General features: G+C 36.0%; 1 protein-coding gene across 5 annotated transcripts; it reads right to left on the bottom strand.

The window, feature by feature from the left end:
* Positions 1 to 672: 672 nt before the first annotated feature.
* NMS (neuromedin S) lies at positions 673 to 23,438 on the bottom strand. Of its 5 annotated transcripts, none has more exons than XM_088145056.1 (9): positions 7,166 to 7,324; positions 6,843 to 6,893; positions 5,812 to 5,871; positions 5,693 to 5,719; positions 5,553 to 5,606; positions 4,376 to 4,450; positions 3,499 to 3,534; positions 2,745 to 2,786; positions 673 to 2,188 (listed from the first exon to the last, which is right to left on the bottom strand). In XM_088145056.1, the coding sequence occupies exons 1-9, from the start codon at positions 7,271 to 7,273 to the stop codon at positions 2,150 to 2,152; spliced, it is 492 nt and encodes a 163-aa protein (XP_088001182.1). In that variant the 5' UTR covers positions 7,274 to 7,324; the 3' UTR covers positions 673 to 2,149. The 5 variants fall into 5 exon arrangements, with proteins under 5 accessions (XP_088001182.1, XP_088001181.1, XP_088001179.1 ...); XM_088145055.1 differs by lacking the exon at positions 4,376 to 4,450 and having other exon boundaries at positions 673 to 1,041; positions 2,139 to 2,188; XM_088145053.1 differs by lacking the exon at positions 4,376 to 4,450 and adding an exon at positions 22,946 to 23,438 and having other exon boundaries at positions 673 to 2,786; positions 7,166 to 7,221.

Here is a 23,438-nt window from a genome sequence, read left to right as displayed (position 1 = left end):
GAGGGAGAGAGAGAATATCTGTTTTCGGGAATCGGCTACATCTGAAAAGATAGGTAAAAATACTTATATAGGAATGTTGTGTTAAATCTAAACTTTATTTTCCAGTGTTGTCTATCTTCTCTGTACAAAGTATCTTGAATGTGTAATCTTGGCTTTGCATTCTTTCAGGCTAGGCAGGAAGACACTAATTTTATACATAATCTTGGAGTCTGTAATATATTTCAACATAGACTGTCTTGCAAGGAAAAAGCGTTCATTTATAGCAGACGTGCAACATCATGTGGTCCGCCTGAGCATTGTATTTTTGTAATTTTTCAGGCTTTTATCTTTCCCTGATTTATCTGTGTCCCTGATTTGTTAGTAATGCTTGTTTTTGTTTATCCCTTTTTAGAGTGGTCTGTTTCCTCAGGAGGAGGAGGAGGAGGAGGAGGAGGAGGAGAAGGGCTTAACCTCTAACCAAACAACTCTAACCTACATAGCCAGGAGGTTCACACACCTGTATGTTCTGAAGCAATATACATAGAGAGAGAGTATATATATATGAATATGAGAGACTATGATATTCAATGCCAATTTTGTGTAACCTAAATTAATACACCTTGAAAGAATTTCCTTTTAAGCAATCTCATTATTTTAATGTGATAGTTTTTGCCGCTGTATTACAACTTACAATGGAAAAGGTGTGATAAATTGGATTGTGACAGTGAATATCCACTTTCATTCACTTATCTTCTAAATTTCAGATTATTTGGGTTAGCCAATTTTAAATTTGACTTTTAGCTCTGTGAAGTTTGGGGGATAGGTGATATGCAAATCTTTACAATAGGTAATTTGGAAATGAAAAGAGGCTGGAAAGATTAGCTGTGAGCACCCATACAAACCCTACAAGCAAAATATATAGCTGCAAATTTATTGTATGTGATTTCACATGATACAGAACAATCTCTCTTAAGACAACTATATTGATAGTCTAACATCTGTTTTCACAATATAAAGTGATGGAGCAGGTCAGCCAACCATGGATTTATCTTCTGTGGAAATCTGAAAGAAATTACATTTTAAAATAAGTTCAGTCTGTAAAAGAATATGAGCACTTAAAATAGAATCCAATCACACGTCCATGTCACAAAGTACCACTATTTACTACGGGAAGCCCTGATGAGAGATCACCTTGCATACCAAGATTGTAACATGCATATGAAAGAGATTGGCCTGGTGGTCTATAATGTTAAGCTGAAATCAAACCACATTATTCCTTAGCGTTATTTGTGACTGAGGCCAGTGGTTCAGCCCCTTAATTTTAGGACAGTTCTAGCAGAAGCACTACTACAGAATATAAGGATTCATATGTAAACAGGCATAAATACTTTATGTGAAGTAGTTCATAGCTCAAACAAGTAATCTCAATAAAGGACAAATTGGGAACCCCTAAATTCTATCCATCTGGGGCCAGATTCAGCCTATGTTGCCTTTAGAAATGGCCCATATTATCCACAATTGGTTTAGGAGAAAAAATCAACACCAAAATAAGTAAGTAAATAAAGCCGCCTGCAAATGAAGCTCGACTCCTGCTGACCTAAACATCTCCGTGTAGAATTCTTAGCTACAATATGGCCTAGGAGGTTTTAAAACTCTACTTTCTGCATACTAAAGCTACTTTCTAGGCGAACATGCAGGACAAAACATTAACTCACCTAAATGAATATGAGTATAATAGTATAATCTGTTGAGAGAAAACTCTTGTTTTTAAACAAAAGTTGTGAAGTATAAGACACAGCCCGTTGCAATGTTAGCCAAAACAAAGAGAAGCATAGCATTGCCTACAGCTCCTGATGAACAAGTCAGGCAGCAATACGAATAATACCTTATAGGTTGGATTGTTCGTAATGTGTATGATCATATTAATCATACAGATGACGCTGTTAAAAATGATCCCATGCAGGACAATGACGGTGCACCAGAAAAAGTGAGAAGGAGCACGCCATGCATGGAAATTGCCACAGGGAGGTAAATAAGCACATAACAACTCCGTTTCAAGCTGCATCCTATGGCAAAATTTCCAAGAGCTTAATGAAGGACAGAAAATGTGTTACTATATGAATAAAGAAATACTACGGTTACACATAAATAAAAATCACCTTCTAGTGGCCTATTTACCACCTGCATCAACTGTTCTGCCATTTCTGGGCTGAAAATGAATAATAATGATTGTGCTTTATAGCATTCCTTATGAAATACAAGTGAAAAAAATATTTTGGTACCAAGTTTCCAGTAAAATTAGGCACTAGGTAAGCTGTAAGGAAGACGGGCCTATGCTTCAATTAATCCCTCTTTCACTGCTCCTTTGCTTATTCCCCCCCCCCCCAACATATTTATTCCACTGAAATCATGAGACTTTCATAGTAGGTCTGAACTAGTATAATGAAATGTCTATTTTTGGCTTCTTCCTAATTCCAAAGAAGTAGAGACTCTGTACTAAACATAATTATATTTTGCTATCATGCTCAGAATGATTTTAATTTTTTTTTTTTTTTTTTTTTGCAGAGGCTACTTTATTCTTCATCAAGCTTTTTAATTAGTACAATTTCCTAACTATTTAATTTTGGGGAACAGAAATTTATTTGTGTGGGAGTTTATTATAGCCTTGTTATAGCTTCAAATATTGTCTCCATTTTTATTTTATAACAAATGGATTGTAAGTCAAAGTGAAGTTTCTTCTTAAAAGGAAACAGAAAAATTAGTACCCTGAAAAGAAAAAAGGGTCGTCCCAAACCATCCAAACCTTCCTGTAAAATAAAATAAATAAGAGAGATTTAACAAAATATTTCAAAACTCAGTATAAGTGAACAGTTCTCAAATGTTATACTGTGTGTGAGAGAAGTATGAGGTGGTAAGTCACTTCAAGGGGATTCAAGGTTCCAGAGACAAAGACAATTCTGTAGGGAGTCAAAGCCCAAGAAATGTTCTTCCCAGCAAGAGAAGTTAACACCACGATCATCTGCAAGTCAATACCCAAACTGCTTCAGAGTAGTGATCACAAAGCCGCAGTGAAAAAATGGTACAAAGCGTGTGTATATATACATACAAATATGTATGTAGACACACACGCATATACATTTGAATTTCTCTACAGTAGCATTACACAATTTTCTACCAACTAAGGGTAGAAAACTTGACCTTTGAGTGACATGCAGGCTTAAAAAATGGTCAGGACCAGAACAAAAACTAAGTTTATAGTTAATATAATTGCTCCCTGTGTAGCTAGTATTTTTCCTTTCTGACACATTAAACATTACAATTTGGTGACATTTTGAAGGAGTTGTGGAGGCTGTAACCCAGGGCCATAGTATTTGTGCACACAACAATGGGCTACATAATATAATAGATGGTATAAAGGTTCAGAGGAATCACACAGAGTACAATAACATGGTTCCCTGCTTGTTGAGAATTGGCAATAATACTTATATATAATAGTAATATCTACATTTTTAACATTACCTTCTTTGTGAATTTTGCTGCAATAATCTGCAATTCCTGCAGGAGAGAACACATGTTAATTTCATCATATCTAAATGCCTGTAATTTATATCCTGTTAACAGTGGTTAGCAGATTGTCTCAATGTACTGTATTAAACAAGACTAAAACATTCAAAATACAAAACAACAGGCAATGTTTGAAACAGAGTGAGAATGATAAACATCTTTAATTTATTTGGAGCAATTCTTTGTCCAAGCTACATACAGAGAACATGCTTCGGCCTCTTTAACCAAAAGGGTGCAGACATGCTCCTGAACATAACACAACATCTCAAATAGCAGTCATACCCTAATATTGATTTTCAAAAAATATTGTTTTATTTGTGCTAGGACTTTTGCCCTATCTATTATTTGCCAAATTTTAACCCAGTCACAAGTTATAATTTATCATTTTTATTTACTGCATTGGTTGCCAGTTATTATTCCAACTCACTTTAGACAAGTATTCCATCATATAACAATAATACAGTGCATTACGCTCCTGTGCACCTTTATTGTCAACAATGAGAATAGAACATGGGCAATATTTGGATTTGAAGCCTTAAGGATGAAGATGCCAGTGCCTAGGTTTTGTATTGGCCACTATTCATAATAGGCACATCTACGTTTATTGTTGTGACTGAGTTTAAATAAACTGTAAAGTGCAATATGAGAAAGACAATCAGGGTGGGATAGAAAGGATAGAGAATAGAAAGAAAAAAAATCAGAGAAAAGCAGGGAAGGGAATAGTATTTTTCTTTAGTAAATGCTCATGTTGATCACTTGACACTATGGCTTAAAAAAAGGTTGAAATGTAAATTAAGAGTCACAGAATAATACGGAAGATGTGAATGCATACTGGATTAAGGAATCTTTTCATTCTTCTCTCCGAGAGCTTTGGAGCAAGGCTCATTAAAGGATGCAGAGGGAAAGACTATAACAAAGAGATATTGTGAACACTATTTTAAAAAAAACAAAACTAAGACAAACATTAAAACAAGTAATGTTTAAAATCTAGATACCAGCCAACTGGTTTGATGCATGGATATTTCTAACGTAACCATCCATAAACTGGAGCCTTTCAGGTGTCTTCGACTAAAATAGTCATGTTGACTGTGGTCAAGAGTTGCGTGCACATAAATCTGAGGACAGCCTTGAAGAGTTTACCTAAGGATGAAGTTGTGTATTGCTTCAAGGATGGGTGTTTTGTTTGTGCTAACGTCCTTTGCAAAGTGCCCCTTTTAAATGCTTTGCATAGCTGTAGTACCATTGACATTAGTCAGTTTATTGTTTTTAGCTACCCCAGCCACATTTGCTCTGCCTTTAGCTGGACCACATGAAAACTTGTAACACCAATGTATTGCTGCTTTTGTCACCCACACAGTAATCACAGTATTGATTAGTTAAGTTATTCTTTTTATTTATTTTTAAAAAGTTACCAAAACAGAATATACAGTATGTGTCCATAACATTTGAAATTATTCATTATTGACAGATATGATTTAGGTAGCAATTGATAATTGTGTACAGTATGTATGTAGATACAATTATTAATCATCAGGAGATAGAATCTAAAGAACTTGTGCAGAATATAGCCCTTTGTACCTTGCTCATTATATTGCAGAAAGGTTTTGATAAACAGGAATTTATGCCATTGCTCATAGTCCAAAATCCATTTGGCTTATGAAATCAGTGTTATGATTTTTTTAGATCCTGCAACTACCACATAAACTACAGGAGACATCAGGAGTCTGTAGCACATCAATTCATCAAAATAACAAAACATGCATTGTGCCATCACAACAAAAGCCCCATCCTTTGCTTACCTGCAATATCAAAACTTGGATCAAAATCCATTTTGTCACCCGCTCCTTCTTTGAAGACATCCATGGCAGATCCTTTTTATTTTATTTCACTGACATGCTGCTTACAGAAGTTATAAATACACTGAAGAGATATATGTTGTTGTATATATCGTTGTCTACTGTTTTGCACATTAAAAATGTATAACAAGTGAATATGTTAAAAGTACTAACCTCAGTTTTAAGTGGGTATGTTGGGTCTTGAGCTCTGGAGTAGTGAAATAAAAACTGCATAAAAAGAGCTACTTTAGTATGTTATATTGTTTCAACTAAAATAGTATACATATCAATTCTGTTAAACAATAAATACTCACTCTTTTATTCAATTCCTGATTATTTTCCTAGGAAGAATAATTATGATCATATTAGATTAATAATAACTATTACCAACAAAATACTGTGGTACTGTTTGCAAGGAGAAGAATCACCTTACCTCATCTATCTGCAGGCTATTAAACATGGAGTTACACAAATCCAAAAATAAGCTGGAAATCTGGGGAAAAAATATATTTCAAAAATAATTGTGCTATTGATGATATTACTTGACCTCAGTCTTCCCTGAACTATTACCATCCATCCATGAGGGCTAGGAATGCTGAAAATTATAGTCCGAACTGATCAAGGGGTAAGCCCTTCAGGATGACTACAATATATTACTATAGATCCAAGCTTTTTAAAAAAATACAAAGAACTTTTGAACTAAATTTACTGATATCAATGTTAAATTAATATGCTAATAAGAGTAGTCAAATCTGAAATATTTATATTATTCTTGATAATTGTCACAGCTGGTTAATAATAAATATTTTGCCATTTTCTACACTTTATGGCATCACTTTTGAACATAACATTATAAAAAACTATTATGAAGCAACAGTTTAAAATGTGAAACACACCAAATTATTCCTCTCTTACCTGTGGTACAATCACTATAAAAATAGAGTGGAATGTTGAGTAAAACACATATTAGCAGAATATAAAATAAGATTTACAATAAATCACTTTACAGATGTATGATCTATAAAGTAGCCAATAGTTGCCAGACAGTCAAAGGAGAGTTTAATGTAAATAAGTAACATTTAATTATATACTTTTAAATATAAAATTACTCTTTGTACTAACAATCAGAGCCATTAAGATTAAACGTTAGATTATTTCTCATCCTGTTATTTCCACACTGCTTCTTTTATGTGGAGTTGTGGTTCCAGCAATGTTGGTTTATTAGAGATACACATATCCAACTGGTATATGGGTTGGAAAGGGTAAAAATCTACCATTAGTTAATATGTGCATGGATAGGCTGTGACATCAATCGAGTTTTTCTGAAAATTATATAACAAGAAATAGGTGCTTAAACTTCAATATTAGAGAAGGACAAATAATTTACATGATGTACACATTTTTTGAATGCATCAACATTGATGATTACTCTGTAATTCCAAATTAATTACATAATTATTTTACCTGGGGTTGATCAAAGAGTTCTGTCCATTGACTGAAACATAGTGCTAGTCTCTAGAGCAGAAGTAGGAAAAAGAAAAGCCTGTAATCTAGTTAAAAATGTGTGCAAAATATTATGATATTTATAAGCACTAACATTAGTTCCTATGTAGCCCACATTTGTTTATTTTGTTCCTATAGCAATTCATTTGTATAGTTACATGCATGCAGTAAACACTACATGGCCTTTCCACTGTAACTGCAGTAGAATTCATACTTTCCATGTGATGTCCTATTATTTATACATTTCTGGCAGAGATACAGAAAATATTTAAAATGTTATATACCTCACTTTTAGGAACATTTGATTCATCTAGAAAGCTGGCAAAAGTCTGAGGAACTCCTGTTAAAGTGAAATAATAGGTAAGCATTTGATGCAGTAAAGCATGACTCATTTAATCTGAATAAACTTGTATATCATAGATACAAACAAAATCCCCTGATCAGAGAATCATATCACTGCCTTTCCTAGAACTTTAAATTTGCATTTAGCATTTTAAAGATTAATTCTGTAATTAACTCCCACCCACACTTATTAAAGAACAAAACCTTCTAAATTGGGATGACAAAAAGAAGCCAATATTATGTAACTGAGAGGGAGGGAGAGAAAGAGAGTACCATCCTTATATCAATACTCTCTATAATACTCTATAAAAATGCATACTGAGTTTAAAGAATTGTGTTGTGATTTTGATTAATGCGTTTTCATGAATTGTTTCAACTAAAACATTTGTCTAAAAACTGCCCCATAGAAAAGGACATGGTGCCATGTTCGATTCAGGACCTTGGATAGCTCAGAGATGTACAAAGTATAGGAAATCTGCAGCCAAAGTTTAGAAGGTTTCTCCCTCCCTCTCTTTTTAATTAATTAATTAACCTTAAAATCAGCCTAGGTTTAACACTAGGCAACTAATACTTTGAAAGTTCACTTTCACTGATGTGTGCAAAGAAAAGGAGGAAATTCAAAGGCTGTTAACCATCCTTAATCCGTTGACTGAAAAGTACTAAAAGTATTAAATATGATTCAAGGAAAAACAGCATTTCATTTATTTAACACAAGAGTTGTTTCCTCTTATGATAAAGTTCTTAAAACAAGAATTCTACTTTAGATCTTGACTTCTAAAGCTGTGATTGAAATCTTAAAAAAAAAGAAACTTATAGGAACTAGAAACCCACCATGCACGAACAGGATATCTGCAAAGTGGTTTTTAATTTTTATGGTAAATCATCCAAAGAGTTGGGGCAATTCAGAAAAATCTTAAATACATATGCAGCAAGAATGGCTCTTACCTGAAGTGAATTGTCCCGCACAACAGCAGATCACAAAGAGCAATGGGAAAGGAGGTGGCAGCTGTTTCATTTTCATCCGCCAAATCAAACCCAAATTTTTCAGTATCACCAATTCAGGTTCATGAGGCAACCAGGTTGCCACTTAGCCTTTGTCTGCCTAGTCTAAACTCAAGAGGCATCTTTATTTGAAAAAGAACCAATCAGCACCTCACAGTATCCTCATTTTCTCATTAAGCTTCATGCTGTGTCTTTATTAAAGAAGTAAGGTCTCCCCCGTCAACTCTCAGCAAGTCTACCAATTAGTCAGATCTCTATACACAGAATGAAAGACCCTTAAAAGGATGGAGAGGAGAGAGGGACCAGGACATAGCTAGGTGGGAATGGGGAGGGGGATGCCTCTACATTTTTCGGGTGAAATGGTAGGGTTCAAACAAGCAGCCCCAGTGAGAGAATTGGATACAGATGTAATCATACTTCCAACAGACACTGAAATCAGTTTCTGTATTAGTAATAACAAAATTCCAATTATTTCAGTGGATCTCTTCTAAATATAAATAGGTCTGAATCTAACTCAGGATTGGTTAGATAGATATAGTTTTATCTATATATTATATATTTTATCCCAGTGAAAATAAAATTATATATATATGAACCTTTTTTCAATTCTGGGGCCTTTTTATGAAGTCCTTCTAATGCACACACTTTTAAAGATCTTCAAGGAACAAATAAAATGGGGGGGGGGAAATGAGAGGAAAAATACAATATAAATCAATTACATTGTCCTTTTAGCCACATCTTTACTTTAGGAAAAAATCTGGGTATTTAAATCTAGTCTCAGATTGATATTAAACTGAAAAAATAAACATAGAATAAACATTAATAAAAATAAATATTAATAGAAGATACATTCCGAATTTCATATCAATAGAGAAATACAACGTTTTTAAAAGCTGATTGTTATTTTTAACAGCTAATTGTTAGTGATTCCACTTTAAGGATATCTGGGGATTTCACTGTATTTCATATTTGAAAAAGTAAAAAGGAAACAAATCATTATTATTGGTAATTCAAAAGGTCTACCCCAGTATGAATGGGACTTGTGTGATTTTACGTAACATTACAGTTGACAATTCTATTCTTTCAATAGTTTCATCTTCAGCTGAAATAAGAATCGTGCTTCAAAATCCACTTATTTACAAAATGTGTTAGACTCCCAGAAATGCCTTCTGTTAACTTGCCATGCAGAAAGTCATCATTCTGTATGGCACTTTTATTTCCCAAGTTTCAATAAAATGCCAATAAGAAGACTTGAGATGAGACTTCTGAAGAATAGCAGATGTATTTTGATCAAGACACAGCTGGGTGACCCCAATCAACACATTAACAAGAGATGTTGATGGAACCACACCTCACAAAACAAACATCAGAGGCTTTATAGACATTTAAATCTGTAATCAGATAGTACTTCCCCTCATACCCATACAAGGGACTTTTGGGACGGTCTGAGCAAGTGAAAGGTGGTTCTTAGGAAGGTAAACTTAACTGTAACTTTTTCTTCTGGTTACCAAGGGAATGGCATACCAGATTTTTCTTATCTTTCTCTCTAGAATGCAGGGCCCCACAACTGTTGCAAAAAGCTTGGTACAACAAACAGCTTGTACTCGGCTAATTGCTTCTTCGAAGACAATCGGGCATTCAGCAAAGAGATAAGGGGGGGGGGAAGGAACCAGTGCTCTTTACAAAACAAAAGCAAGTTAACCCTTTAGAAATAAAATAGAGTGCACTGTTACAGGTATGGTTATACATTATGTGAAGCATATATATACTGTATATATATAAAATATAAAATTGTGTATATATAGAATATAAAATTGTGTATCAAAATAATGCCCTTCAATTCAAAGTTCTATTCTAGGCCCTCCTGACACTTCAGCCATGGCAATACATATCCCTCCCTTGAGAGAGGCAAGCTAAGTATGAAATGTAAAATCTCCTTTTCTTAGAATAGTTTTAGTTACTCTTATTAAATTACTAACTGTTCAGTGATATTAATTTAATTCTATAATTACATCTCTATTGTCTTAGCTTACTGGCTAAGCACATTATGCTGGGGAAATGCACACGGATGTATACGCAAATAGCAACTAGAAGAAAACAGCCTGAATGAGTAAACAGCTTTTCTATTCTAAACTACAGGAAAGTCAAGAGTGAAAGCAGGTGCTTGGAATAGCAGGAAAGAGATAGATTGACAACTGACAAGGGTGAGAAAGTAGCTATAGCAATTATAATATCCAAGGGGCCTTGATTAAGTTTTACTGGGTTTTGAAAATGGTACATTCAGAAAAAAAATGTGTGTTGCTTTGGTTGTTTTTTAAAATCAAATCAAAGCTTTATTACAGTCATTGACCAGAAATCCAATATAATAAATAAAACATAACACATTTAATAAATTCTCTTTGTAAGCGAGGTTACTAAATCTCTGCAGAAAATTATTCTGTCCCATGATGGTGACTTTCTCACGGTGTATCTCTTTTGCTAAATAGCAAAATTTTGCCACAGGTTGGGTAACTTTGGGATTTCCATCTGCTGTAAAGTAGCTTACATAAAATTGTTCAGTACAACCAGGAAGATTAAAAGAAAATGGCTGTAGTTATATTCTTAAATCAGAATAAAACACACATTTAAAAACACGCTCCATGGTTTCATTTCTACCTGATCCACATGGATGTAGCCTCTGTGACACCAGAATATTTTAGAATCTGTCCTCCAGGATGGCTGAAGGGAGAGCATTAAAGCTTGCCCTGAAAAAGGCCCATCTATAATTGGGACATGTGAGAATACAACTATTTTGCAGGTGTGAGCTTCTGTATTTCCCTCAGTGATTGGGAGATCTTCATCACATGGCTCAGCTCATTTCATAACCCTGTTTCTCCAATTCATTGCCTAATTATTTCCTTGACTTTTGTTATGGGCCTGCTGGACATATCCTTTGATGAGGAGGAAGGGGAGTCAGGGGCTTCTAAGGACAATAGTTTTGGTGTGGGTGTTTCCAGTAGTGGTAGATCCAACACCCTTGTTGAGGCAGTTCCAGGAAACCCCCAGGACATCTTGCCTGAATCCACTGGCAGCCTCTCAGACTCTGAAGTCCAGCCACCCAGTCCCAATCAGAGGCGTTGTGATAAAGATTCAACAGCAGAGAACAGAACTCAGTAGATCTGAAAAACCTGCCAAGAAACAAGCATGCAGAAGAGACAATGCTGAGGAGTAAACTCCCACAGCTTTGTATGGATGGAGGCTCAGCATGGCTGATTTATTGGCCTCACTCCCTGGGAGCAGATGCTGAGAACTTTTTTCCAAACCTCAGTTCTATCATGTTTACCTTGCCATGCCTAGAACTCTGGATTCCACCCCACCATGTCTTTTGTCTTCTTCCTTGGATCTGTCACTTGTTTATTGGATTCCTGATCTCAACCTGAGCCAAGCCTGTGATTACATTTACAGTTGCTGTCTTAAAATATTGGTAAAAAAGACTCTTTTTTTCTAAATGGTCTGCCTGAGCCTGCATATCACTGGACTATGGCAGGCATCCAGCTTGCCAGCTTGCTGGCTAGCAGCCAGCAGTGCCAGAAAAGCCTTATTGAAACCCAAAATCAATAGGAAATCAGGAGATGGACTGATTAGATGTATTTTTCTTATCACGTACAGTATATCCATCAAGATCTAAAATTATCCCAGTTGTGGCTAGGTTAACCTTTAGCCAGGTAAACAGAATTGATTGCCGGATCGTGTCCTCATCCTGAACAGCCCTTTCTCCAATCTCAGAATTGCGCTGGGCACAGAGTGCCGTAAACAAGATTCTCAGAAACCCAGACTGCGCTTTTTCATAGGACAAGAAATCAGAATCATGTCCAAGCTGAACCCTATGTAATAGTTGGCAGCAGATTTTGCACTAAATAATTCAATGGTAGCTGAATTAAAGCATCTTCCTGGCTCCAATGAAATCATAGAATAGCAACAGCATTATGGGCTATGTTAGCAGCATACTTTGCATGAGCTTTATTGCTTCTAGAAGCATGAAACACTACATCTAATATTTAAAATATTTAACTTCTCTGTTGTAACTGAATTTGACAATCGGCGATTGGAAAGCACAGCTGCACCTGACAGTAAGTTGGTGTTTCCATGCATTTTTGATATTAATAGCAGAAAACATTTTTCAATGGAAGAATTTTTAAGCTTATCCCATAACTGTGGCCTGGAAACTGAATCAAAGGGGGCTCGGAAATCAACAAAGACTACATAGAATTTTGAGCTGTCCCACATGAACATTTATCTGCTAAATGCTATACAATTAGGCAGTGGTCAATTGCAGGGCTCCCTTCTCTAAAATCAGCCTATTTATCCCAAGGTTTGCTCTTGATCCATCCATCCCCACAATTTCCCACACCTTGCATATAGTTTGCTAATTATTTTTAAGAGATTTATGGGTCTGTGGTTGGCTGGCATGTTTCCATCTCCTTTTTTAAAGATTGGAACTACTGTAACACTCCAGTGTTCTGGGAACTTTGCAATGTTATTAATGAAGGTATACAAGGATGTAAGGACTTGGGCCCACCAATCTACATTGGCTTTATTAATTCTACTAGTACAAAGTCACAATTGTGAGCTTTCTTGTTTTAATTGATTTATCACCTGTTTTTCTTCGTGTCTGTTACTGGGGGCCTGGTTAGCTGATTTTTAGAAGACACTTCTAAGAATGACCTATGAGAATGAGAAGAGCCATATAAGGCTTGAAAATGTCATTCCCAAGCATCAGCAGACAGATTTTTATATCTATCTATCTATCTATCTATCTATCTATCTATCTATCTATCTATCTATCTAATCTAGATTGGCCTGAATCAAGGCAGACTTCAGTGAGACTAAAGAAGTGAGGGATCGTTCAACCTTCACAGCTTGTATCACTTGCTGTCTATCAGCTGCTATCATTGCACTGTTCTTCCTATTCACAAGTCTACTGTACCTTTGGCTGTTATTAAGTTTTATATTCTTTTAAAGCTGATTAATACTTGTAGTAAAAAAAAAAAACTTTCCTTGATCTATATATTTTGAATTGTCAACAATTCTACATTTCACAAATAGCTTTACTTCTCATTTCTCATACAAACATATATGAAATGCTATCAAATTTTTCCTATGAACATTGCTTTGAGAATCTTTTGTTGAAAGTTCATGTAGAAAAAGCTTGTTCTGGACTTCATAGATATTTATGGTACAGAGATACAAGGAGGCTAAAAATCTAAAAGGATGTATTATTAGACAAAGTCTGATAAAAGCATGGAATTCTATAAAGAGAATAAGTCCAATAATTTCACCTCTAGCTTCTCCCTCAAATTTTTCATGTTGTAGACCATTACAGCAAGAAAAATGTAGTTACATATGCAGATATGGATCCCTCAGACTCTACAAATAAATTAAAAACACAGCAAGAACTATTCAGTGAAGGCCAGAAGATACCATGGTTAATGTACTTACAAATTGCCGAAAGGATAAAATCAGATCTCAAAAAAGAAGAAGGGATATTAAGAAGACAGAATTTGAAACATTTATACAAAACCAACACCATCTGTTGGGGCACATATATAAACTTTTATTTAGATGATACAGAGACAGAACAAAAAAAACCCGGTATGATAAAATGGATGCAAAATTTTAAAGAAACAGTTACAACACAACAATGGGAAGAATTATGGACTAAATCTATAAAATTTACACCAAGTTACAATTTAAAGGAAAACTGGTACAAAATGTTCTACAGATTGTATATATCATTCAGTAATATCTAAGACAGACAAATCATACAGTAATAAATGTTGGAAATGCCTTGAAACAGAAAGAAAGTTTTATCACATGTGGTAAACATGTAAAAAAACCCAAAAGTACTGGAAAGATATACATATTACAACACAGAAAATTTTGAAATTTAAATTTAAAATGAAACCACTTGTAAAAACACAAGTCTTCTTACTAGGTATAATCTCAGAAAAAATTAATAAGAAACATCATAATTTAATGAGATATATGCTTGCAGAAATTAAAAATATGCTTGCAGAAATTAAAATGCATTTCTTCAACACTGGAAGAAAGATACAATTCTGACAATATCTGATTGGGAACTAAAACTTGGAAAATATGCAGCAACGGCAAAACGAACAGGATGTTAAGTTAGTTAAACTTAATAGAAGGTTAACTAAATTTATGCAAGAATGGTTCCCATATATAGAATGTATGACACAGCATGGTAAATACTGTATAATCACTGTATAGTCTGGACTCTAAGGGGGTTTATAAGGTAGTCCTTGGGTTACAAAAGCAATTGGGACCGGGATTGCCAATGCTAAGTGATGCACTTGTAAAGCGTGGCATCCTGTGACCACATCACTTAGTGATAACAATCCCAGCAGTCTCAGTTGCCATCGTAACCCCAAGACACACAGGTTGTTAAGTGGGAAGAGGTGGGAGTCCCAGGTAAGGAATGGGGAGGTCCCGCAAGGGGGTAGGGGGATGCCACAGGAGGGAGGAGACTGGGGGAGGCCCTGGAAGGCCTGGTGCAGGCCACGCACAAGTGGCAGGAAGACCAGGGGACTTACCAGAGCTTATTTTGCTTGTGGGAAGCCAGCAGGGAAGGTCACAAATGGCAATCACATGACTGTGGGACACAGCCAGACCTTAGAGGACTGGTCATAAATAGTACTCATTCAGCATTGTCGCAACTTTGAACAGTTGCTGAATGAGTGGTCAGTAAGGGAGGACTACCTGTATGTCTATAATATGGTAAATTCGCAGATGTACAAAAAGCAGGAAATTAGAAACCCAATTGTTCTTTTTCTTTTTTCTTTTCTAAATTACTTTTTGGTATTTTAATTCTTGTTAAATTGATTTAACAATTATCTTACATTTTTTTACTTTTATGAACTATATATATATATACACACACACGCACACGCACACACACATATGCATATACATATACATATATATATGTATGTACCTCCATTGTACAACAAACACTTTGATGTAATCTGCAGCAGTTTTTTTTCTAATGTTATACTCATGAATACCAATTATACTCACTCATATGAAAAAGTCAAATAATTTTATGCTTATAATAATATCCTAAATTGTAATTAATACTGATAGAATATTTCTCTTTTCTTTATTTATAATACTCCTAAGTTATCTAAACATCAGAGTGTCAATAATTTTAATTAATACTGTACAAATATCATTGCATTAAAACAATACAGGTCCAAAAATATTGGGACATCGACACAATTCTAACATCTTTGGCTCTATACATCACCACAATGGATTTGGAATGAAACAAACACAATGTGCCATAACTGCAGACTGTCAGCTTTAATTTGAGGGTATGTACATCCAACTCAGGTGAACGGTGTAGGAATTACAACAGTTTGCATATGTGCCTCCCACTTGTTAAGGGACCAAAAGTAATGGGACACTTGGCTTCTCAGCTGTTCCATGGCCAGGTGTGTGATATTCCCTCAGTACCCCAATTACAATGTGCAGATAAAAGGCCCAGAGTCCATTTCAAGTGTGCTATTTGCATTTGGAATCTGTTGCTGTCAACTCTCAAGATGAGATCCAAAGAGCTGTCACTATCAGTGAAGCAAGCCATCATTAGGCTGAAGAAACAAAACAAACCCATCAGAGAGATAGCAAGAACATTAGGCGTGGCCAAAACAACTGTTTGGAACATTCTCAAAAAGAAGGAACGCACCGGTGAGCTCAGCAACACCAAAAGACCCAGGAGACAACGGAAAACAACTGTGGTGGATGACCGAAGAATCCTTTCCCTGGTGAAGAAAACCCTTCACAACAGTTGGCCAGATCAAGAACACTCTCCAGGAGGTAGGTGTATGTGTGTCACAGTCAACAATCAAAAGAAGACTTCACCAGAGTGAATACAGAGGGTTCACCACAAGATGTAAACCACTGGTGAGCCTCAAAAACAGGAAGGCCAGATTAGAGTTTGCCAAACGACATCTAAAAAAGCCTTCACAGTTCTGGAACAACATCCTATGAACAGATGAGACCAAGATCAACTTGTACCAGAGTGATGGGAAGAGAAGAGTATGGAGAAGGAAAGGAACTGCTCATGATCCTAAGCATACCACCTCATCAGTGAAGCATGGTGGTGGTAGTGTCATGGCGTGGACATGTATGGCTGCCAATGGAACTGGTTCTCTTGTATTTATTGATGATGTGACTGCTGACAAAAGCAGCAGGATGAATTCTGCAGTGTTTCGGGCAATATTATCTGCTCACATTCAGCCAAATGCTGCAGAACTCATTGGACGGCGCTTCACAGTACAGATGGACAATGACCCAAAGCATACTGCAAAAGCAACCAAAGAGTTTTTGAAGGGACAGAAGTGGAATGTTATGCAATGGCCAAGTCAATCACCTGACCTGAATCCCATTGAGCATGCATTTCACTTGCTGAGGACAAAACTGAAGGGAAAATGCCCCAAGAACAAGCAGGAACTGAAGACAGTTGCAGTAGAGGCCTGGCAGAGCATCACCAGGGATGAAACCCAGCATCTGGTGATGTCTATGTGTTCCAGGCTTCAGACTGTGATTGACTGCAACGGATTTGCAGCCAAGTATTAAAAAGGGAAAGTTTGATTTATGATTATTATTCTGTCCCATTACTTTTGGTCCCTTAACAAGTGGGAGGCACATATGCAAACTGTTGTAATTCCTACACCGTTCACCTGAGTTGGATGTACATACCCTCAAATTAAAGCTGACAGTCTGCAGTTAAAGCACATTGTGTTTGTTTCATTCCAAATCCATTGTGGTGGTGTATAGAGCCAAAGATGTTAGAATTGTGTCGATGTCCCAATATTTCTGGACCTGACTGTATATTAAGATTTACCACAAATAATAAAAAGGAAAAAAGAAAAAGCTTGCGCTTAAAATTGCCCTTTTAACCACCTAGTACATTCATTTTGTATCAGAATAAATATTCATTTACATCTACAAAATGGAGAATAATATATTTAATTTAATTTGAATTATATTCAACCATTCTTTCTGACCCTGTCTACTTTTTACAATATGGCCTGCAGAGCATCATTCAGTCTAGAAGTTGTATATCTCTGCTTTAATGACTATTTATCTGTAAGAAAGAGAAATCTTTTTTCCCCTCCCTGCACTCACACTTCATCTGTCTAGATCACTGGGCTGTGAATAACTCAACTGACATGTTTCTTTTCCTATATGCTGAGATGCTATTCTTCCTAAGACGGTTATCTCACTCACACTTTTTCCTCTCTTACACCTGCATTCTTCCCATCTTACAAGACCTCTGTCCAAATCAAAAGAACAGGTTTATGTTTCAGCACTCAGAACTTAAGTCAACCTCTTGAGCTAGTTACTTCTTGTTAGCACTATTTTGTCTTATGTAAAGAAGCTGCCATGTTGTGAGTCTGCCATGATCCCTGCTCAAAAGTATTCAGCATCCCCAGGAGGTTGTGTACCAATTTACACAATGTTCATACAAAGGAACCATCTGCATCCTTATATTATCTTTATATCTTCATTCTATGAACAGCTATGTTTATGCAATAGAATTGAGCCCCCAATGTTTTTTCAGTATTTCAGTTGCTATGAAACTGAAAAATTAATTGCCTTAAATATATTGGTTGATATATTTAATATCCAAATGTTGTTTAGGCCCCAAAAATAGTTTAATACTAAGTGCACATGAAAATCTATACCTTTACTAGCTGAAAGTACAGTCTAAATGGATATTGAATAGGCTACTGTGGTTTTCTTCTTCTTTGATGGATGGTTGCAGTATCCCGTTCAAGCTGTTTCTTGCAGTGACACTGAGATCATCATTTTTCAGCATCAACAAAAGCCTTGTGGAAGCCCTGCATCTTCTTGCAAATATGCCTTTTCTATTAAGAGTCATCACTTTTTTTTTTAAATGTTACTCCATAGATAAGCAAGCTACCTATTAATATCCTAAGCCAAAATGTGAGTCCTTCACATTACTTATGATGGTGAATTCTATCACAGGTAAAAACCAAGCACAGCTGAGAAATCCAAAATAAGAATGGCAGGATTAAAGCCTCCTGGTTTTACAGCTGAAGGGGTGGTTGATACAGAAAATATTGTCAAGCAAGTTGTGTGTGTGCTTGTTTGCTTGGCTGACTACATAAATCTAAGCATTAATGTGATGGAAATGAAAGAACATATACGCACAGAACTCTATAATATTAAAAGAACACACTATCCTAAACACATTTCTGTCTGGCTGCTACCTGACCTATCTTCACTTTTGTAACTCTTCATTTGACTAGAGTTGGAGCCTGGCTATTGTATTTGCCCACTGTAGTGTCGTATCTCGTGCCCTACATGGGTTCTCATTCTTGGGGAATGCTTCTCTAACTTGGCATTTATCCAATTTGTTTGAAAATAATTTTCAGAATGTCCAGCCAGCACAGCTATTGGCCTTGCTGACCGGGAGCTGCAGGAATCTTAATTCAACAGAGTTTATATGACACACAAGCCATAGGAAGGAGTGGAAGCCTATGCTATCATCTTATCCTGTATTGCAGGACTTGTTAACCCAAGCAAGGGCTTACCTAAGAATAGAGTGTAATCTGAATACAAAACAATTTGGGATTTATGGAGACTGACATAGAAATCCTCAAAAAGCCTTGGTTTCAAATTGAGGTGGTAGCCACTCTGAGAGAAGATGAGACATTCAAGTTTCAGGTGAATCTATCTCTGGTTATGAGCTACATGTGTGGCAGTGGTACGATTTATTAATGTTTAACAACACAGTTATGAATTTGTAATGTAGTAAAAATAATTCAGTGAGCTTAGATTTAGAATTCCAGATCAGGGAAGCACATATATGAAAGCAAGACTGTTTTTTTATGTTTATTTCAACATGCAGACTATATATATGCTCATTTTGGAGGGCACAGTTTACCTAAATAGAATTGGGCCAAGTCTGTCACAAAATTTCAGTTGGATGAGCAAAACCTGGTGGAATCCAAGTGGAGCTTCCTGGTTTAAAAGATTTTTACACTTTCAGATGTTACTAAGATTTGTGAAAGCACTGTTGAGTCGATGGTCATGTAGCAATGATATCATTGGTAAATACAGAGTAAAGATTTATTACTGTATTACTAGTACAGAAATGCAGATTCAGACCTTAAATAAATGAATGGAAATTTACAGTACTTTCTCATTATATGTCAGCCTGATCCATGTGGGAAGCCTCCTATAGTACTTATCCTTCCAATGGGAACCTAGGCTCCTGCCCCAAAAGCCCTATCTTTACAGTATCATTGAACTGGAGCAATAATTCTCATTAAAGATGAGAAAATTTAGCTGCAAATATTAGAATATTCAGATTAAAATCCTATGCAAGTTAACTCACAGATAAATCTATTAAGTGAACAAGGAAACAGGTACAGAATTGCAGCCTCAGCCTCTTTATATACACTAACAAAAATGAGATGCATATCTTATTACTTGGGATTCAAGATATTTACTGAATGAAATCAATTACCAAGCAACAATTAAAGGATATCACCATACTTTATCACAGGAATCAAATAGAATTCACACAGTAATAGTATTAAAGAGTCAGAAGTTGGAAATAGAAATTGTCACAATTTTCTTTAGTTTTATTATACAGCAGTAAATAGCTTCAAGTGATGGCCAAATCTTCCAGCTAGGAAGATCTGAAAAGATCTGTAACTTCCATCTGATCACACAGGGAGAGCTAATATAATCTGTGCATGCATGCAGCAGACATAAAACAATTGAACAGATGATGGCATCTCTCAAACATGTCAATTTTAGCCTAGGGTGAAATTATCTAATTTTAAACATTTAATTTGTGGCCGGATTTTGGATGGAACAAAATAAGAATAGATGGGAAGTAGGATGGAAATACTATTTTCAGACTTCAGATTTCTATCAATTGATGGCATAAGATTTATAGCTTAGATTTTATTTCTGTTTTTGAAGTGACATGATGGGCCACAATTCTGCTAACTTGTACTTCAGAAAATGGCACCCAGATCCAGAAAAATTAAGGGAAGAAATTAGCTGTCACCGATCTTAGAAGAACTAGCTTCTCAGGGAAGACTGTCTAACCTGAAAAGAAAGAATATTGTGGTATCTTCAAAGACATTATGGCCTATGTTTTGTTAAAAGAAAAAAGTGCTTGTTTTTAAAAAAAATATTACTATATCAACAATTAGAAAAAAATGAAGAAATACAAAATACAAAACAATACCCTAAAGAAAAGGAATTAAAAAGGAAAAAAATAAACACGTGCACATACATTAGAAAAAAACAAACTACACATTTCACAATAGCCATGTCAGTGTTTTAAACAATACATTAAGCCTTGTTCAAACAGAATAATATTGATCAGCCTTTCCCTCCGTCAATAAAGAGTCAATTCAAAGGCTGAAAGTCAGCACATAACTTCAACCCATGATTTTAAGTCCCAAATCATAGCATATTAATTATTATTTGGCTTCATATCCCACCTTTCATTCAGAATCTCAAGATAGTATAATTTAGCACTCCCATTTCTGTTTTCCCTCACAACAACCCTGTGAAATAGGTTTTATTTATTTATTCAATTTTGATGCTGCCCACTCCAACTGACTCTGGGTGGCTCACAGAATAAAGAACAACATAAAAACAATGAAGTATAATAAATTACAAAATAAATACAAAATAATTACAAGAGGGCAATCCAGACAACACATCAAAAGATATAAAAACAGCACAAGCAGGGGACTCCCATCCACGCTATCTCAAGGCCTGGGAGAAAAACCAAGTTTTCAGACTCTTTCAAAATGCCATCAGAGTGGGAGCAGTATAGATCTCAGGGAGGATCTCATTCCAGAGGACAGGTGCCACTACAGAGAAGGCACACTTCTTGGCTCCCAAAAGATGGCAGTTTAATTGAGAGGACTTGGGCACTTGATCTGCTAGATCATACTACCAGGCAGAAACTGTGGAAAACAGGCAGTCCCTCAAATAACCTGGCCGAATGCCACGTGTGGCTCTATAGGTCATAATCAGCACCTTGAATGGCACACCAGCAACCAGTGCAGCTTGCAAAGCAGGGGTGAGACATGGACATGCCAAAGCAGGCTTACTTCTGAGTGGTCTTCCAGGGAAGCCCCATGTAGAGTATGTTGCAGTAGTCAAGCTGTGAAGTGACAAGGGCGTGAGTTGGAGAGCTGCCTGATCCAGGGATGGGTACAACAGGCTGACTGGGCTAAGAAAGCGTGAAATTCCAGGGCTCAGACTTGAACCAGGGTTTTCCTGTTCCTAATCCAACACTATGCTAGCTCTTTCTAAAAAAACCCTCCAAAATAATATATTTGGCTAACCTCCAAGTTCATGAAATCCAAAGTTCTTTAAAACCCAATAAATGCAGTTTATATAGTTCAACATCACATTAACTTCTTTGAATCTTATTTTGATTTGCAAAATCATATTAATAGTGACTTGAATATCAACCCAAAATGAGCATACTAAAGAGCAAATTCCCTCAAATATACTATCTCCAGGCAAGAAAAGTTGACACCTAATTCTTCTTAATTAAACACTGAAGCATCCAATAAGCACAAAAAGAAGTTGGTACATGACACCAGAGAAATTGTCTAGAATGTATAAAGTCATTTCAAATGTATGTTGGAAACGTGAACAACATGAAGGGACATTTTATCATGCTTGGTGGACATGTAAAAAAGCTAAACATTTTGGATTCAAATACATACATTGATACAGAGGATTTTAAATATTAATATTCAATTGAAGCCAGATCTTTTCCTTTTAGGACTGATGGATAAACAGTCAGAAAAAACCATGGAAGATTATTTCAATATACAATTACTACAGCAAGATTACTACATGCACAAAGATGGAAAGATTCAGCATTACCCAACATGGAGGAATGGTTGGCGAAATTGACAGAACTTGCTGAGATGGACAAACTTACTTCTTTGATTAGAGAAAGGTCATTATTGACATTCATCAATGACTGGAAACCCCTTATGGACTTTTTGCATAAGAACGAACATGATTTTGTGACTTATGGTTTTGATGACTGAAAACAATAGGATATAGAAAGAAATTATGATGGACAGGTTTGATTAGAATTGTATGTATAACTGCCAAGAGGAAGATCAGAAGCGACTTCTTTATGTATATATTTTTTTCATGTTTTCTGTTTTTATTTTTTTATTTTTTCTGTTTTTTCACATTTTATTTATTTTCTTTCTCTGAACTATTGAAAAAACAATAAGCATGAAAAGAACATTTTGATGACTTAACATCATTGTAAGAGCTTAAGATGCAGATCTAACATTTTTTAAACCACAAGATCATTGATTTATTAAGATATTCCCATTCTTTATTCCAATGCTCTTGCAAATTGGTAACAACTGTTTATAAAAAAAGCTGTTTATAAAAAACAATCTGCAGGTTTAGAATCTTAAAAACATTTTCCAGTAACACAATAATTTGGGGGTTTCCAAAGTTGTTAACACATCAGCTCCAAATTGTGAAAAGGTATTTTGGTTGAGTATATGGCTGTTCGGCAGTTTTAAGCACCCATGAAAGAACTAGTAACAATAACTGAGTTTAAGGTATCAAAACCCTTTTCCATGAAGGTTCTCCAAAAAACAGAAAATTACCTGCAATCTTCAAACTGGAGTTATTCCAAACCATCAATTTTTCATGTGAATAGGAAACAAGTTTAAACTTTCCTCCCAAATCTTCCAAATGTGTCTAGCAGCTATTAATGGTGGGAAAACAACTGAATCTCAGCTAAAGGGGGTGGGGGCAGATAAGCTTTTAAAACATAGGCCAGGTCCAAAATGAAACAGGTATCGAACTGCAGGCCCGATGCAAATCCGGGACATAAAAACCCGGAAGAAGATTGTGGCTAACTAACTAAACCCAACACGAATCCAGGCTTCAGTGCTAGAGGCCCGGGGGACTTGCTCTTGAGGCGCACAGAGTGCCATTTATGGGGAAAGCTGTTACTGGCCAGCATTTGCTTCACCACCAAACGAAACCGGTTTAAGAGACGTTTGTCTCCAGCCTGCCTCCGACCAGATGTCTCAGCCTGCTTCAAGGGGCTGCCAAGGGCCGGCTTTGCTGGCGGCACAGCCGGCGGGCGGGCGG

Source organism: Python bivittatus, unplaced genomic scaffold, assembly GCF_059951505.1.
Source record: "Python bivittatus isolate LINGU-HERP-01145 unplaced genomic scaffold, Pbiv_v1 ctg000350_np1212, whole genome shotgun sequence".
Lineage (NCBI taxonomy): Eukaryota > Metazoa > Chordata > Lepidosauria > Squamata > Pythonidae > Python > Python bivittatus.
Note: the sequence above shows the minus strand (reverse complement) of the source record. Positions and strands in the feature narration are given on the sequence as shown.